The following is a 19766-nucleotide window of genomic DNA, read 5'->3' as shown; positions in this document are numbered from 1 at the left end:
TTCAGTATCTCCAGCTCTTTACTGTATTTTACGTATGAGCATTATTACACCTTCATTGATTTGTGTTATTGCTCTTTATGATTTAGAGCATGTACTTCTGGAACCATTTGCTCCACGGAAAGATGAAACTCAATAACATTTTCTTAACCTAACTGATTAAAAAAAAGCAGCACCTTACATCACATAACTTATCATTTGAAGGTCTTGTACCACAACAGATATCAATCCTGCCTCTGAATGAAAACCTCCAGGATCATGTCCCACCTCGGAATTTGACAGCCAAAGGTTTGCTCATTATTTCGTGAACATGTTTAATTATCAGCCTATAAATCCTTACAACATATGCCAATGGCAGGCAGTAACAGAAGAAATTCATGATCACCATACAATGAATAAAAAGTTGGCATTTCTATCTTCACTATCCATACCTTCAGGCTACAATAAGCATGTTAAAAAGTGCATGTTACCACATTCTGCGTGATCTATAACACACCACCATTGAGCATTTTTAAAAAATGAAGTTAATCTTAAACAATTAGTGAAACTGTTTTCAACATCTTGCTTTGTTTTTTTACAATTCTTTTCAACAAAGTAATTTCACAGTTCAAGAAGTTAGAAATTCAAATATACTACTGCATTCAAAGATAATTCACCATGGACCAGGTTAATAGGTTTGAACAGATTGATATTAAGAAAGTGCATGTGCTGTAAATTCTGGGAAGCATCAAGATTTACAAGTCCCCAGGGCTGGACCAGATATGTAGGGTCAGAGTCAAACCTCATATAGGGACAGGTCATGCCTAACAAGCCTTATTGAGTTCTTTGAGGATGTGACGAGACAAGTTGATGAAGGTCGAGCAGTGGATGTGGTGTATATGGAATTCAGAAAGGCAGTTGATAAGGTTTCCCATGGTAGGCTCACTCAAAGTTAGGAGATATGGGATACAGGGAAATTTGGCTGGCCAAAAGAAGACAGCAAGTGATAGTGGATGGAAAGTATTCTACTTGGAGGTCAGTGGTGTCCTGCAGGGCTCTGTTCTTGGGCCTCTGCTCTTTGTAGTCTTTATATATAACTTGGATAAAGAAGTGGAAGGGTGAGTTAATAGGCTTTCTGATGACCCAAAGGAAGATAGTATTGAGGGCTGTTGAAGGCTACCATAAGACATTGACAGGATGCAAAGCTGGGCTGAGAAGTGGCAGATAAAGTTCAACCTAAATAAGTGCAAAGTGATTAATCTCGCAAAGTTGAATTTAAATGCTTAATAAAGGGTTAAAGGCAAGATTCTTGGCAGCGTGGAGAAACAGAGGATCATGGGGTCCATGTACGTAAAACCCTCAAAGTCACCACCTAAGTTGATAGGGTTGTTAAGAAGGCGTATGGTGTTTTAGCTTTCATTAACAGGGGAACTGAGTTTAAGAGCTGTGAGGTTTTGCTGCAGCTCTAAAAAACACTGGTTAGACCATACTTGCAATGTTGTGTTCAGTTCTGGATGCCTCATTATAGGAAGGATGTAAATGCTTTAGAGAGGGTGCAGAGCACTTTTACCAGGATGCTGCCTGGATTGGAGGGCTTGTCTTATGAAGAGAGGTTGAGTGAGCTCAGGCTTTTCACACTGGAAAGAAGGAAGAGACATGACTTAACAGAGGTATACAAGGTAATGAGAGGCATAAATAGCGTAGATAGCCAGAGACTTTACCCCAGGGCAGAAATAGCTATCACGAGGGGTTATAATTTTAAGGTGATTGGAGGAAGGTATGGGGGAGATGGTAGAGGTAGGTTCTTTATACAGGGAATGGTGGGTGCATGGAATGCATTACCAGTGGTGGTAGTAGAGTCAGATACATTAGGGACATTTAAGCGACTGCTGGTCAAGTACATGGACAGCAGTAATATCAAGGGGTGTGTAGGTTATGTTGATCTTAAATTAAGATAAATGCTCGGCCTGTACTGTGCTGGACTGCTCTACATTCTAAGACAAGTTAAAATTCTAAGCATGCCAGCTTCCTGCCAAATATCTCACCTGCTCTTTTAAAGCTTGAATTTCTTCCCTCAGCTCAATGATTACTGCATCCTTTTCATCAGGAGGTAGGGTGTCTTGGGATTCCTTCAGGACCTTTTCCAAACGTGCTATGCTGGTTTCTCTGAACTTCACAATCATCTTGTTTGATTGAAGTATCTTTTCCTTTTTGGTGCACACATCTTTAAGTTGACCAATTTTTTCTTTCAGGTTCTGAAAAACAAAAACAAAAATAAAGAACCAAGGCACAAGTGTCTAACACACAAATTATAACAATTGGAGCAAGTACTTTCCTTTTCCACATTCACTAACCTTCAAACTCTCCAAAGAACACATGGAAGAGATGGTGTTAATAGTTCCAAGTCAGGATGATTTATGACTTGGAGGAATGGTGCTCCCATGGTCTGTTGCCTTGTGGGTGGTAGATGTCATGTGTTTAGAAGGTGATATCAAACGAGTTTTGCTGAACAGCCACAATATATCTTCTAATTAGTGTCCACTCTATGATGGTGATGAAGGGAGTGGATTATATGGGGAATGGATTGCCAATCAATGACTGCTTTATCTTGAATAATATTAAGCTTCTGGATATTGCTGGAGCAGCATGGATGCAGGAAAATGGAGTATAATATTCCATTGCTCTCTGGACAAGGACACTTGTAGACCATTGACAGGCTTCAGAGAGTCAGGAGAGTTACTTGGCAGAATTCCCAGCTTTCGCATTTGTATGGCTGATACAGTTAAGTTTCAGGCCAATAGTCACCCCAAGAATGCTGACGGCAGGGAATTCACAGATGGTAATTCAGTTCAATGTCAGAGGGAGATTGATTAGGTTTTGTCTTGTTGGAAATGGTCATTGTCTAACACTTGTGTTCCCTGAATTGTTACTTATCACACAGTACCTGACATGGGAATACAGTGATGCCTTGCAGCTGCAGGCATTGACTATTTCATTATCTAGGATTACCTGTACATCCCCTCAAAACAGAAATAAATTTAGCTGCAACCTAACCTGGTTTTGACTTTCACTATTCTCCAAAAGAAGCATGGCTTCCAAAAAGCGATTCTTCCATTCACTGTCATCTACTCCATTTTTCTCCACAGAATCAGCATCTGAAAAAAGTGAAAGAAAACATGCAAAGCATTCATTCGGTTGAGCTTTTTAAAAGCAAATTTCAGTAAACCTACATTAGTCTTATACAATAAAACTGCAAACTGAGCAAAAACGAAGTTGAAATAAAGTAACTGTTCAGCAACAATTAACTGATTGATTCTCTTTTTTTTTTTATGTATCTGGTGGTCAACTGAACAGTCAGCTGCAGAAACTGAAATAGACCACTTAGTTTCAACAGCATATAGTCGACTAATCTCAAAAACCCTTCATTAGAGTCAGTAGCTTTCTTAATAACTGTAACACTAAACACAAGACTGATCAATGAGTCTTTGATCTGTGCATTCTCTTGCTCTTCTAGAAAGTATAATCAAAAGGAAAGTCTTGTTTTATGTAGTGCCTCTGACAACCTCAGGATATCTCAAAAGCACTTTGGAGATTATGAAGAATTTCTTATGCATTATAAAGTAGAAATCATAGCAGCCAATTTCTGCACAGCAAACTCCCACAAACAGATTTGACAAGGATAAAGTTCTTTATATATTTTTACAACAGTGGAATTTTGACTAAGGTATAAATATTTATCCATTAGGGATAAATGTCTTTCTTTTTCTTGAGTTAACACCATGGTATCACTTGCATCCACTAAAGGATGAACAAGGCCCCAGATCCACACTTCACCTAAATCAAAACAAAGCTTGTTGCTTGCAGTTCAGAAACAAAAATCTATATTTACTGTTTCAATTCTATACAGTAAATAATTGGAGCATATTTATAATGGTAACAATGCATTTAATACAAAAGTAAAATTCATTTAAGTACAAGCTTATTTATTTGGGCAGAAAAATAATTCTGATTGCTGGATCAAGTTAACACCTTCATTTACTATGGCCTACAACAAAAAGGTGAATAAGTTGATGTTACATCAATTTTGCAAACTCCCCCAAAATATTGTAAAATGTCCATCATGGAGAAACATTATTTGGAGGCAAAGAATTTATAGCATGCCATCCTATGTCAGGGTTAATGCTCCACTCATAAGCCACATCCCATTCTTTTACTTTGTCCTAGCTTATATGTTCTTTGATTCATTTCTCCTTTAGGTACTTATCTACCTTTACCTTAAATGTATCTACACCATTTGCCTGTATTGGACCATATGTTGGTGAGTTTCAAATTTTCAATACACCAAGTTGTTCAAGCGGCTCTTGGAGCACAGTGATAGTGTTTCCACTTCTGGGTCAGGAAACCAGAGTTCAAGTCCCATGTTAAGTGTATAATAACATCACTGAACAGTTGATTAGAAGATATCTTGTTAAAGCAGTGCATTTAACTTTGGCCCAGAAAGGGAACAATTTAAAATAAATCTCCTCTATTTTCTATCGTACAGCAAACTTTGTTTTAATCAGCACTTTGTTAACTGGCAGTCTTGATAAAGCAGCAAAAAACACGATCTAGTGTGATGTCCGAGTGATGCGTATACCCCTCCATTACGTTCCTATTACTTACCGGGTGTTTTTACATTGTAAAAACATCAACAGACCTTCTAAAATCATAGTTTTATTTGAGAGACGGTGACATCTTGAAGCTTTGCTTGGTCAGGGTTTACAACAGTTTTGCATATCTCTTGATTATCTGGAATATTTGATCAACCAGCACCATCCTGGTCCCATGCTGTTCAGTCTTTCCTGTTAGTTGTACCTTCTCAGTTCTAGGATCACTCTAGTAAATCATTTCTGAATTTCAGCCAGTGCTTCTCTATCTTCCTGATGAGACCAGAATTGTGCACAGAGTGTTTTTTAATCAAGGTCCTACAGAAGTTTGAAATATTTCTCTGCTTTCAATTTATCTGGAAAATGGACTCCAATTTTTGAGAGAGTTTATTCTTTTTTAAAAACAGTTACCAATCTGTAATGACACTTTTAATGAATTGCGTATCCATACTCTTAGATCCCTCTCCTCGACTTAAACACAGTTTCTAAGAATTAGGCAGTCTCCTTATTCCTACCAATATGTACCATCTCCATTATCAACAATGAAATTCATTTTCCACTTGCAAGGCCATTCTACTGATTTGATAACATCTATCTGTACTTTGATAGTGTTTCTTCTGTATTAAACTTTACCATACCACCCCACATACATATATTCTTCAAAGCCTAAGATTTTAACTGGCTTCCTTACCTCTCTTAACCTCTACCCACTGTGACATTTGTCCTTTAGACAGCTCAGAAAGCTGTTCTTTCAGCTTCTTGATTTCTGCCTGTAGCTGGGGAATGTTGCCTTGAGTATCTTCATTTACTATGGCCTACAACAAAAAGGTGAATAAGTTGATGTTACATCAATCAACAGCTTCACAGCAACCCACCAATAAAAACAAGGCACCAAATTATAAAAAGGCCTTACACAGCATTATCCATCTTCAGGCTTGGCTGACTATAAAGTTAAAACAAATATTGAAAAACAACCATTTTGTTCATAAGAGAGCATCTGCATGAATCATTACTGCTCAATTTCGAAATACTGAAACTAAATAGAAAGCCTAAAGGGATCATAACATTTACAGGCATAAACATTACTCTTCACATTTTGTTATTTTAAAATTATTTTCCCTGCACTCTTCCAAAACAACATTTGTTTTTGAAAGAATACATGACAGCAGGCTATTTAACTGAAAGACACTGGAACCAAGCACATACGCAAGTATTTTCCTTCCATCAATGGTCATTGGATATAATCTGGAACGGGACCATCTATTTCTCACCCTTAGTCTGGATTCTGAAACCAACCGTAAGACTTCTAAGGCTGCCCTAGTTGATTCAATCTACTACGGGACTAAACTTTCTTGGGTTTATATGGTTCAACTAGCCCATAACCAGGTAAACAATTAGGGAGGCTGTTACATGGTCACAATTACATAAGACATATAACCATTACTTAATTAACTAATATTAATGACCAAAGTTGGGTGAAGATTTGTAGCTCGGGTGCTCGTTGTTGTGGTTCTGTTCACCGAGCTGGAAATTTTTGTTGCAAACGTTTCGTCCCCTGTCTAGGTGACATCCTCAGTGCTTGGGAGCCTCCTGTGAAGCGCTTCTGTGGTGTTTCCTCCGGCATTTAAAGTGGCCTGTCCCTGCCGCTTCCGGTTGTCAGTTTCAGCTGTCCGCTGTAGTGGCCGGTATATTTGGTCCAGGTCGATGGTGTTTGTTGATGGAGTTTGTGGATGAGTGCCATGCTTCTAGGAATTCTCTGGCTGTTCTTTGTTTAGCTTGCCCTATAATGGTAGTGTTGTCCCAGTCGAATATCAACTAGCCACGAAACGCCACGACCAGCTATCCTTAGTAGCCACACACGCAGACGACAAGCAACATGAATTCGACTGGGACAACACTACCATTATAGGGCAAGCCAAACAAAGAACAGCCAGGGAATTCCTAGAAGCATGGCACTCATCCACAAACTCCATCAACAAACACATCGACCTGGACCCAATATACCGGCCACTACAGCGGACAGCTGAAACTGACAACCGGAAGCGGCAGGGACAGGCCACTTTAAATGCCGGAGGAAACACTACAGAAGCGCTTCACAGGAGGCTCCCAAGCACTGAGGATGTCACCTAGACAGGGGACGAAACGTTTGCAACAAAAATTTCCAGCTCGGCGAACAGAACCACAACATTAAAGACCAACATTGAACAGATTTTTTAAAAAAACTTCAACTCACTTTATTTTTGATTAGCTTAGCTCTACGAGCAAACTGAAGGGTGGAGAGTGTTTCACCGAAACATCGTGACCCAGGATGAACATTTGCAATAATATAAGTCTTCGCATTTCCTCCAAGAGAGTCCTGCAACAAATGTTTTATTTATAACCGGTTGATAGTTCAGCTTTCTTTTCCATAACAGTAGCAGGTAACCAATTCACCAAAATTTGCTACCCATTGATATCTCAAAACTTCTATAATATTAATCAGCACACGTTGTTGAAATTTTATCTAAGATTCATTTATCCAAAAGCATAGTTTCAAATTTGCAGCTAACAAGGCTCTAAAAATCTGTCCTTTTTCAAAATTATGTTTTTGATGAATGGCACATCAGCTTTATTTGATAAAATTTCCAAGAAATGATCAACAATCAAATGTTTACATTACCCTCAGCAAGAATGTCAGTTTAGAATCTCGGTAACAGATGTGTCGGCTTTTCCCATTAGCAAGATCAACAAGGCCCATAATAACATGTCCCAGACAACTCAGTGATCGGTTTATACTACTTGCCTCCTAAAAGGTGCAGAAACAAAAATTAACAATTAAAAAAAGAATTGTCTATTTTTAATCTCCTGATCTTCAAATAATGCAGGCTGATTAAACTTTCAATTAGCCACAAAAATTTACTAAAAGATAATTTGAATAATTTTTAGATTGCAATCAAGACTTAGCCAGATGCCATGTGAATTTTATTGCAAAGACAGTTTCGTTTTGCACTTGTTCAACCCCAATTCTAATATGCAGGGATGGAGTTTACAGGGAATTGTGGTTCTCGTCCTCTCTGGCTAAAAAGTCAGGAGGGAAACCAACTCTCAAATCTGAGGGCTGATGACAGCTTACCTTTAACCGAAGCCCTTCAGCATGTGTATCTTTTTGTCGTTCTGACCCTGCCAAATCAACTAGATTCAACTGCGATGTTCGGATGTTAACTAGGTTGTTGATCTTTTCCTTTGACTGTATTGTAACTGAGAAGACAGCATGAGACCGTGATGATTCTCGGTTCATTGAAGTGGAAGCTACACTTCTGTTGCGCCAACCCATGGATAACACCTATCAGAAATGAGAAAAACATAAGAACATAAAAACTAGTAGCAGGAGTAGGCCATCTGGCCCTTCAAGGAGAAAGTGAGGACTGCAGATGCTGGAGATCAGAGCTGAAAATGTGATGCTGGAACAGCGCAGCAGGTCAGGCAGTATCCAAGGAACAGGAGAATCGACGTTTCGGGCATAAGCCCTTCTTCAGGAAGGGCTTATGCCCTTCAAGCCTGCTATGCCATTCAATAAGATCATGGCTGATCTTTTTGTGGACTCAACTCCACTTACTCGCCCTCTCACCGTAACCCTTAATCCCTTCATTGTTCAAATAAAATCTTAGCTTTAAAAATGTTTACTGAAGTAGCATCAACTAGTTCACTGGGCAGGGAATTCCATAGATTTACAACCCTCTGGGTGAAGACGTTCCTTCTCAATTCAATCCTAAATCTGCTTCCCCTAATTTTGAGGCTCTTGTCCGAGTTTCACCCACCAGTGGAATCATCCTCTCCATGCCTATCTTATCCATCCCCTTCATAATTTTATATGTTTCCATAAGATTCCCCTTCATTCTTCTAGCTTCCAATGAATATAATCCCAGTCCACTCAGTCCCTCTTCAGAAGCCAACCCCCTCAACTCTGGAATCAACCTAGTGAACCTCCTTTGCACCCTCTCAGTGCCAGTACATCCTTTCTCAGGTAAGGAGACCAAAATTGCACACAGTACTCTAGGCGTGGCCTCACCAACACCCTATACAGCTGCAACATAACATCTCTGCTTTTAAATTAAGCCCTTTTGCAATGGAAGGACAAAATTCCATTTGCCTTCCAAATTACTTGTACCTGAAGACCAACCTTCTGGGATTCATGCACAAGGTCACCCAGGTCCCTCTGCACAGCAGCATACTGCAACTTTTTACCATTCAAGTAATAGTCCTTTTTACTGTTACTCCTACCAAAATGGATGAAATTTCATTCCTCACATTATGACCACAATCCTGCATATTTGTTCAAAAGGATTATATTTAAAATTGTTACTGTATTCATTTATTTTTCTATTTGAATCCCAATCTAATAGAATCACTTTAACATCTTGTTTCTTAAAACTGTGGTTATCACATTGCATAATTAAAACATGAGTTTTCATGACAAACAGGATAAAACAAATTTATGGTCAATTATGGTTCATGTAATAAATAAAAACAAACTTGCAAATCTTAAAAATGCTTCAGCAAGTTTGTACAACAGACCTCTTCAACATAATCAATGGATTAATGCCATTCCTGTAGTTTCCATGATAATTTATGTATAAAGAGTAGTCTTAATCATGCACAGACGCTTATAATCAACAAGTAATCTTTTGCAGCATGATTCACTGTAACTGAGAATATGGTAAAATATTATGTACTTTCACCACAGATACTCTTCATTATTTAATGAACTCAATCCATTAGAAAACACCTGGATATAGAAACAATCCTCCTTGAAAATGACAATCTGCTAAAAAGTGATCTGGTTAATTATAATGGTGATCATAACTAAACAAAGTACATAGCAATTTGGATCATTGTATTTTTAAAATACAATCTGTTTGGACATGTTGTGACGCAACTGTGGCAGTGAAGAGATGTTAAAATTACCTGATAGGCCTCAGCTGCTGAAGTTACAACTTGTTCGACTACCCCTTCCACAAAGACACCAGTTTTTATATTTTCTCGAAGAAATAAGCCTGTTGAAGCAGGGTCTAACAGATCAAATATTTGTTCGTTGTAAATCTCAATGAAGGAGCACTTGCACAGAAAATCCTTGCCTTCACCAGTCTGTTAAAGAACACATAATTAGACTATTAAATTTTTAAAAAATGTAATTTAACAGCTTGTCTTAGTTGATGGCTTTCTCAGTTGTGGCTGGAGGTCTTGTAACCGAGTATGTATCATCCCTGCTACTGTGCCAGAATCGTCAGGTTAAAGTCCCACTCTAAAACTTATTGGCCACAGAAGGAACATTAATGATGTGGTTCAACAGGTTGATAATTATCCTGCTCACCCTTTCAAATCTTCCCTATTGTTCAACAAGGAAAATATACCTGACATTAAAAACAAACAAACAATCAATCAATCAATCAGTCAGTCAGTCAGTCTCTGGCTCAGAAGGTGCACATTCAAACATAAGACTTAAGATTTGCAGTCCACAGTAGCATTGAAAGAATGTATGCTCTCAGAGATACTATGTTTTAGATGAGGCATTATATTGAAATGCTCAGCTGTAACAGAGGAACTGGCAAAGAACAGAGTTGTGTCTTAGCCAACATCATCCCTCAAAAAATAACAAAAACAAATGCGCACATCATTATAAGTATGTTTATCTCTGAAAATTATGGTAATTCACTAAAGTGTTGAGAAGTATTTTAAATCTGACACTTCACACTATTTTAAAAACAATAAAAAGTAAATGTAAACAAGTGCTTAAAATTGTGAAAAATACCTTTTCCTTTTCCCGACTGATTAAATAAAAGAGGTATTCAAAACTGCGAGGAATTACACCTCTTAAATTATGAGTGAAGTTATCAGAATCATCAGATGGACCTGAAAACACAAACCACAATGTTTATTACTAGATATAAAATTTAACGTCTGTAAATATGGTTGAAGAAAACAAATTATATGCCAAGGGTTAATTTGTGCATGACAATAGACTGACCATAGAATCACACTGCACAATTACTTATACATTAATCAGGCTTTATTCTCAACTGCCTTAATTAGAAAATTAAGCCTTTCAAAATTATCCCCATCATTTAGCTATGGGTTTTAGTACAAGCAAGTCAATGCCCGACAAAAAATTGCATTTATACAGCTCTTTTTATACTCCTGATTATATTCTAGAAATAATATTTAAAGGATCACAAAATAACATGTCACCATATTGTAACATTACAAGTTAAAAAGCATACCTTAATGCTTTCTTATAAGGTTTTTGTGAATTATACCTAATAATAGGTTAAATTGGCAATATGGATTTTCGAATTAGATTGGTAAATCAGGTCTTCCATCACCTGACAGAATAAAATACAAAAATGTTCAAAATTGTCTACGCACCTAACATTGTGAATGTCTTTCCTGAACCAGTTTGTCCACTAAGAAAAAGAAATATAATTTTCATTAATCACTTTGCAATGTTGATGTGCACAATTCAATATTTTATGTTGGTGAGAATTTTTAAACAGTCTAAAAGTTTAGCCAGCTTTCCTTGTTTAATAGAACATACGAGATTAACAACTGTTTCAAATTCCACTGCTGATTCATTTTTAACAAACCACTTGAAAAATCACCCATTTCAGATTCAAAAAGCAACAAAGCATCAAAAAGAAACAGAGCTGGAGAATGTAAAAAAGATGCACCAGAAAAGGAGCAGATTGCTGACAGAGATGATTGAAGTCATAAAGTTAAATTTATAATTTAGGTTTTTAACTTAATACATAGTGGAATGGCAGCCAATGCAGTTTTGCAAGGGTGGGAGTAATGGACAAACAAATCTTGATGTATGACTGGAAATGAACAGTTCCATTTTGGACAAAAAAAAAGAATTCATGTAGTGAGGATTAAAAAACATTGAAATAAAACTGTTGGAATCATTGCACTTGGAGGTAAACAAAAGCATGAATTAGATTTCCAGAAATGGCAGTGGGGCAATGTTGTGGAGATAGAAAGAAGCTCTTGTTCTTGACAAGGACAAGGCTGTTGTGTTTGGAGTTCGCATGAGTGTTGAACATGCTGTAACACCACACCACAACTTCTTCCAGCTTAGGTTACAATACAAATCTCTGTTAGAACATACAAATAACGACTGATCTCAGGAATGCCACTTAAAGAAAACTTGATGCATTTACAAAACAGACTAATGATGCCATATTGCAATCATCCAGTAAAGTGGGTAGATATCTGTTCTAAAGGTAAACAATGATTGCATTAGAAACAGAACACTTACCCAAAGTTTCCAATATCAACATCGATATTCTTAGACTAGCTTCATGTCTGCATTCCTACAAATCTGTCCCAGTCTAGAATATTCTAAATTCCATCAGTAAACTATGGTCAATTAGATTACAAATGGAATAGTTGAGGACTGCTGATCCAAACACTGGTAACATAATTGGCAAAAAGATAACTCATCAAACACTTGCTACTGACACGGCAAAAAGGAATTCTGACTGGAATTACACTGAACAGCTAAAAGCAAAACCTTTAATGATTAGGACAATTAGACTGAATGAATCCCAGCAACAAACTTGATATTTTTTTTAACCACTTCATTATAATCTGAATATGGTGCAGAACAACAATTATAACTCATTAGTAAACCAATTACTTCATTGTAAAATAATTTACAAATTACTTACTAGGCAAAAATTGTACCATTGTATCCGTTCATGCAGGACTCAATAATGCCCCGAGCCACAGCTGAAAACACTGCTTCCTGCAGAATGATGGTAAGAAAATGCGTATTTAAGATTCAACATTTTCGGGACACATGAATCATTTTGTAACACTGCATCTTTTTATTTAAATAAGGTAATTGGAACAGCAGAGAGAGGTAATAAACGCTGATTTAGCTAGAGATGACCACACCCCATGAACAAAAAAAATTAGTATAGCTTTAAAACAATATTTATCCCTCAACACAAAAACCTGGTCATTATCAGAATTGTTGTTTGTGATACATGGCTGTGGACAAGCTAGCTGCTACATTTCTCATATTGCAACAGTAACACTAAGAAAATCACTTAATTGGTTGTAAAGACCTTTGAACATTCTTAGGTTGTGAAAAGGGCTGCAAAAATGCAGGCAACAGTTATTTTTTTAAACATAGCAGAATAGCTAACAACATTCCCACCTTTCAACTGTGAAGGCCTATCTTCAAAGTACCCAACTATTATCTCAGTAATAACAGGATTATGTTTTTTGAAGTTGTGGTTGACCTGGAACAGTACACAATCTGTCCTTTATGGTATGGATGCTTGTGGAGCAGAGAATCATCAGTCAATGTTTAAAATGACATGGGGAAAGGGGAGAAAGATATCTCAAAAATATATCAGTAAGAAACACCAGACGCAACCTCTCAGTCTGGCAGTGAAAGCTGTGAGATTGTGTTCATATAACGACAGAAATCAGTCAGTGGCAAAAAAATAGCCTCTTTTATTCAGCAATTACAGCAAAAGCTCGAGGGGGCAATAGAACCCCAAAATACAGTTCTTACAAGAGTCCCTTATACAGAGTTCTTAAATATATTAAAATTCCAATACTATGGCATACATTGTTTTATCTATACTACATAAAGGTTTGAAGGGCTTCAATCCTGAGAGACAGGAGATGGATTAAAACATAGTTGGCTGCTACTTCTGGTGGGATTAAGAGTGCTTGCATAATTAAGAGGTGTTAGTCCTTTTGTCTTTTAAGTTAGTAAATATTTGCAAAAATACTAGACATATATGCTCTCAATAAGTTAAAAATTGTACCTATACTTAATAAAAGAATAAAGGGTATTAAACTGATTATCACAGCTGGTTGTGAGATTTGTTTACTATTCGCCAGTATGAGTTTCATTCAGGCATGCAATTTCATGGAAGCCTGTTTTGTTACTTAGTTTCTGAAAGGAATAATATTGTACAGGTACTTACTAATTGGGGAATCTATTCAGGTCCAGAAGATGGTTGGTAAGGGCTGATCAATATTATAATATTTTGTGGAGATTTGATGGGGATGGTATTGTTCTGTATGCTACACTTAATCAGAGGTGAACACTGCTTGTAGCAAGGGCTAATAAGGTGTGAAAATGCAGTAATGGTTTTGAAAGGGTTGTTTTGATTAGAAAGGATTGTTTTGATTTGGATCGTAACATATGCTACAGAACTGCTGTTTTATGAATGAATGAAACTGTGTTGTAGTAATTAACAGGTTAGTAAAGGGTTATGAATGAACAAACAGGAACCTGGCATATTATTGAATATAGTGAGCTGGTGAGTGAGTTAATAAAGATAACCTGTAACACAATATTGCACAACACAATATCTCGCAAAGCAATGCAAGCTCGTTAAGTTGAAATTTTGCAGATAAATAAACATGGACCATTGTTAGAATTTCTGGGGTAATCTTTTGTTTAAAAAGTGCAATTAATGCATTGTAATGTTCAACAATACTTTTCAGAACACTTATCTGCTGCCTGAAATGAAAATGGGACATTTTCGTCCCATGCAAAGCATGTAATAAACAATCTAACTGGACCAGTCAGGAGAAGCAAGATGATACAGTTCAAGTGTGGCAAAGAACTTAAAATTAAGAACACTTTCATGTTTCCTCTCCACGCATCATTTGTCAATGTTATGACATTAAAATTGATATTTATTCACTATAGAACTCCAAGTTTCATGTTATCTCTACAGTACCTGGGTAGTGTCCACATCAGCCACATGATCGTATGTGAAGATCCTGGCATCAGGTTTTGAATTAAGACGAATAGTAGTTGATGAGGTAACTGCCAAACACAGTCCTTGATCTCCATCTGTAAACAATTCTGTGTTCTTTGCTGGTGGTCGCACTCTTACATAGACCTTGATAGAATCACCTTCAGCACTGCAGTGACAAAACTTCAAATTTCAAAGTATTCTCCAATTCAAATATTACCAACAATTTAATAGGTTTTTATAATATTGTCAGACTACATTTACTTTGGATTTCAACTTTTACTGATTTAACAAAGAAAATGGTTTTAAAGATGAAAGCCCCAGGACATTTCAAGTGTGCATTGATCAGAGTGAAAACAACTAAAAGAAGATTAATGATATTTAGAAAATGCATGACTTTTGAATTCAAGTTTCAGTCCAGTCAGTACCCCATTGCTCAGTATACGCATAGTGTTGATTCATTCCGACCAGGATAAACCAGATTCAATTGCCAATATGGCCTTATTAAATTAGAAATAAATCCAACAAAACTAGATTGCCCTCAGTCAAAGGCTGGGGGGTAAAACAGGTCTTAATAAAACGTTATCCTGAAATTAAAACATTTTTTGATTTTATTTCAGATTTGCCATTTTTGAGATTTGTAGCTCAGGTTGAGGTTCAGGTTTGTAAGTTTGCTCTTTGAGCTGGTAGGTTTGTTACCATGCTAGGTATCATCATCAGTGAGCTTCCATTGAAGCACTGGTGTTCTGTCCTACTTTCTATTTGTGTGTGTCTTGGTCTGTTACGGTGGGTGATATCATTTCCAGTTCCTTTTCTCAGAGGTTGGTAAATGGGGTCCAAATCAATGTGTTTATTGATGGAGTTCCAGTTTGAATGGCAGGCCTCATGGAATTCCCACGCATCTTTGTTTAGCCTGTCCTAGGATGGATGTGTTGTCCCAGTTGAAGTGATGCCCTTCTTTGTCTGTGTGTAAGGATACTAGTGATAGCTGATCATGTCTTTTGGTGGCTAGTTGGTGCTCGTGTATCCTGGTGGCTAGTTTCCTGCCCGTCTGTCTGGTGTAGTGTTTTGTTGCAGTCCTTGCAGGATGTTATGTATATGACATTTTTTTTGCTGGCTGTTGGTACAAGGTCCTTTAGGTTCATCAGTAGCTGTTTCAGTGTGTTGGTAGGTTTGTGGGTTACGATGATGGAGTAGTCTAGTCATCATGTCACAGATGCCCACATCTCAGGAATCCCTTGAGGTCTGACATTTAAACCAGAACAACAATCAATAAACACATCGATTTGGACCCCATCTCCAAACCTTTGAGAAAAATAACCAGAAATGATATCACCACCGTAACAGACTAAGACACATAAGTATAAAGCAGGACAGAACACCAGCACTCCAATGGAGGCTCACTGATGTTGCCTAGCATGGTGACAAAACATCTGAGAAACTTACCAGCTCAGCAAGCAAACTTACAATCTTTATTTCAGATTTCCAATATCCACTATTTTGCTTTTGTCTTGTGAGAACTGCATTTTTCTCTTCCAGCAGACAATGTATGAAAATCTCTCTTTGTTCAAATCCTAGACAATGCAACATTGACCACAGCCAACTTGTAATTTAAAAGATTAAGGATAACAAGTGTATGATATGCAGGAAACAATGCGACATTACATTGTTCCATTCAAAAATAATTGCTTACCTTGGTAACTGAGCAGTAGGCATATCCATAGCATCTCCTGAAGAAATACATAACAAGTCAATTGTAACAGTACAAAGGCTATTACAATCCAAATGGCGGCATTTTGTATCACACCATCAGGAGCTTAGTAACAACTTATATGGCACTGACTGAGGCACTTTTAAATAAGGGTTTCAGGTTTTAATTTTTTTCTCTGCTCCCACTTGGCAAAACTTCCAAATGTAAATACCTCTCAGACCTTGTGGGGTTTGGGATCTTAAAGTACTTTCCCTTCTTACCCAGTGATATTTCCCTTTAACTAAGTAGGAGGAAAACCTGGTGATGGGTTCAGTGAGCCATTTCTCATTCAATAAATATTTCCTCAAATTCCACAAGTGTAGCGATATAAATGCCCAATTAAGAAAAGCTCGTTAATCCATTCACAAGATATATTCTCTTTTGCCCGGGTGTCCTTGGAGAAGGAGCACGCGGTGTCCACCAACACCCTGGAGTTGTTCAGGGAGAGGTGGGCGCCGCAGGGAGTGGAGTGCATTATTTCTCCCTCCAACTCTATTTTGATTTAGTCTCTACCCTCCCCTTCATTGTTTTGATCACACAACACTGCCCTTTGATGTGAAGGGCAGTGTTTGTCACTGGCCACCCTGGGTGTTTTCCTATCTTCCTGGTGGTGGAATTTGAATAAAGATTCGTGCACTTTGTGTCTTTCAATGTGTCTCACACCTGCACACACACACACCATGGGTGCTGGGGAAAAAATAAGCACTACCGCACTTAAGTGGTAGTGTGGGGGTTAAATTATTTTTTAAAAATATTCTCTTTTATAGTGGCTGTAAATGATTTCAATAAACTTTCTATAATTCAGTTATGAAGTTCTTCAATGCAAAACCACAATTTCTGATGGAGAAAGTACAAATAAACCTGCTCCTAATTGTAACTTTTAAATCATTCACTCTGCTCAGAATCAGAGTATAGTCCAGTACAGAAAGAAATCATTGAACCCTTTCAATCTAGGCTCCTAAATAACCATTAGCAGGAGTAAGCAATATCCAACTGCTTCAGACAAGTCCTAATCAATCTGAAACAGTCTGTGGTCCCACAGTCACAACTACAAAGTATTTCTTCAATGAAACATCCTTTACTATTTCTTAGCTTTTTTAAAATCAATTCACCATCTGGTGAATCAGATGTACAAATATCATGGATCAAGTAAAATCTCAAAAAGTTTAGAATATGGATTAAGTGAAAACATCAAAAAGACAAATTCAATGGTAGTTAGATGAATTCCTTAAAAAACAGGAGCAAAGATTTAAGTGAATGGTGCCACTCTGGAGTAAGTAGATAGGTTTGTCTATTTAGCACAAATAATAACAGACGATGGTAGATGTAATGTGGAAGTTAGAAGGACAGAGATTAAGTAGAAGACATTTTGTGAAGATAAGTTTCTTTTTGTTCACACATTCAAGCCTGTAACAGGAAAATCCTAGAAGATGCTACATTCTATCCACTTCCCTGAACCCCTCAGAAACATGGACAATAAATAAGATCTTGCAGAAAACAAACATTTGAAATTTGAATGTTTAGACGTACACTCAAAGTTACTCATGCAGAAAACATGACAAAGGAAGGGGTGCCTGAAATCGCAAGAGCAAAAAGAACTCCAAAAAAGGATATCCAGAAAATAAAATATTAGTCTTTCTACCATTTGATCAGAGCTGGAAAACTCATGAAGTCAAAATGGAAGGCAACAGAAATAAAGTAAACCTGTGCATGGTTGGATGAAGAGAATGACAAATGAGCATGCAATAATACAATAGCAGATCTTCCAGCAGGTGTAGTAGCAAACAGCAGTAGTAGCAGCCACAAGTGTCCTGGCTCCTTGACCTGTTCCACTTCTTAACACAAAATTGGTTTGAAATCATTTTGTACTTTAATTTTCATTAATACTTCAGGAATAAGCTCTTCCCCAACACTGACATGTTACTTCTCACTCTAAATTTCAATTTCCTCCACTTTCAGTCCACACATTCTACTTCAATATGCAGTATTTTAAAAATCAAGTGTTTTGTTTTTGAAGTAGCATTATTTAACTGACATTTAATGTCTACAAGTGAAGAGACTCAATTTACAGAAAACAGAAATAATTGTCAGAGGTTAGAAATGGGAAAAAGTGAACAATGACCCTTTTACTTTGAGAAGGATGCATGCCTTTTAGGATCTTCTGCAGACTCTAAAACTGTAGTCGAAGATACCGATGTTTTGTCATGCAACTAACCTATACAAGAAAGCATTAAAAGTAGATTTAGACCAATTAAATAGATGAGTTGAGGAATGGAATTTGACTTTAATATGGGTACGAATGGAAAATAGTACATCAAAATTTGGAGAGTATTCCATTTAAATGCTGTAATAGGTTCCATTGCTCAAGTTTATGCCACCAATTTATTAAACTTGGAAAAAGAGAGAAGACAGTCACTTTCATGGATTGGAAACATAGCAACAAAAGTAGGCAATTAAGTCTCTCAAATCCTATTCCATGTTTAAATTAGATCATGGTTGAATTCATTTCTTCCATATTCTTCGACATTCTTACCAAAGAAAAGACTATCACTTCTTTATGGATCAGGCCAGACCCCCTCAAAACATTAAGAAAATGGCCCAGACCCTAACTTTGCTGGCTGTTTTAAGCAGGTATAATGCAGATATTTCAGGAGAGATGCAGTTGGTCAAACCACTTAGTTTTAAACAAAACAGAATTTATTTACAAGATTACCAAATGAAACAAAACAAAAGAGAACAGAATACCAAATAACTTAACTTATCCAAAAACCCAACAGACTATATTAATTGATGATGCTGTTCCCAATACTTGCAAGAATCCCCATAAACACCCCTTGGCACAAAACGTAAAATCAAACACAGGGTCTTACAGGAGAGATGTCAGAGAGAGGACCAGCATGAACCTGTTTCTTTGGGTCCTGCAGCTTCACAACACTACTGCTTGCTAATCAAAACAAACCAGAGAAAAGCTGACCTGGAAGAGCTGGCCACTCCCCTATCATTGTACAAGTATTTTTTTAAACAACTTGAAAGCCTTTTTTCCTGAGGCAATATCTGCTGGCTATAATCAAACTGGCCCCAAAACCCATCCAAGCCCAGACCTTTCAGAGTCTATGTATTTTGTGACTGCCTGAGAAAAAAAGCCAAGGACACCATAACCTTGTTAAAGGAGCAGCATCGTTACACTCATGAGAAATGATCCAATATTCACAATATTTTGCGGTGGCTAGTTATTGATTCCAAATGCATGAATAAAATGCTTTGCAATTTCAGACTTAAATGAACCAGATCAAATCTTAAGATTATATTAGGCCAGATTTTCCAAGTGACAGCCAATCAGGTTGCAGCTTGGTTCCTATCTTTTTTTATTTTTAAGACAAAGTTTTGTATTTCTAGCACACAAGATTCCAATCAAGACTCTTGCAGAAACCAAGAACATACAGTGAATTCAACTGATCTCATTATGTAGGATAGTTAGCAGATTGCAAATCACAATACTTTTTCACAGTGGCTGATGCTGTGTTTTGTGGTTAAAAGTCAAGCAGATCAGTGAGCCACTTTGTCAAATCCTGTGAAAGGCAAGTGCAAAGTTAGAGTGCCAGGTAAATGATTGAGAAATATGAGTAGATT

At 37.2% G+C, this 19766-nt stretch overlaps 1 protein-coding gene across 2 annotated transcripts in view; it reads right to left on the bottom strand.

The window, feature by feature from the left end:
* Window positions 1-19766, bottom strand: part of kif15 (kinesin family member 15) — a 72865-nt gene that overhangs the window by 49060 nt on the left and 4039 nt on the right. For both annotated transcript variants that reach the window (XM_043719563.1, XM_043719564.1), the window contains exons 2-13: window positions 16080-16116; window positions 14369-14555; window positions 12326-12402; window positions 11025-11062; window positions 10411-10511; window positions 9567-9746; window positions 7735-7944; window positions 7282-7407; window positions 6856-6978; window positions 5314-5437; window positions 3031-3131; window positions 2022-2231 (exon numbers count right to left, since the gene is read on the bottom strand). In XM_043719563.1, the coding sequence (XP_043575498.1) occupies window positions 2022-2231; window positions 3031-3131; window positions 5314-5437; window positions 6856-6978; window positions 7282-7407; window positions 7735-7944; window positions 9567-9746; window positions 10411-10511; window positions 11025-11062; window positions 12326-12402; window positions 14369-14555; window positions 16080-16116 (1514 nt within the window). The remainder of the gene's footprint in view (window positions 1-2021; window positions 2232-3030; window positions 3132-5313; window positions 5438-6855; window positions 6979-7281; window positions 7408-7734; window positions 7945-9566; window positions 9747-10410; window positions 10512-11024; window positions 11063-12325; window positions 12403-14368; window positions 14556-16079; window positions 16117-19766) is intronic.

The sequence above is a fragment of the Chiloscyllium plagiosum genome, chromosome 29 (assembly GCF_004010195.1).
Source record: "Chiloscyllium plagiosum isolate BGI_BamShark_2017 chromosome 29, ASM401019v2, whole genome shotgun sequence".
NCBI lineage: Eukaryota > Metazoa > Chordata > Chondrichthyes > Orectolobiformes > Hemiscylliidae > Chiloscyllium > Chiloscyllium plagiosum.
The sequence above is the reverse complement of the archived record's forward strand: the minus strand, read 5'-3'. Positions and strand labels throughout refer to the sequence as shown.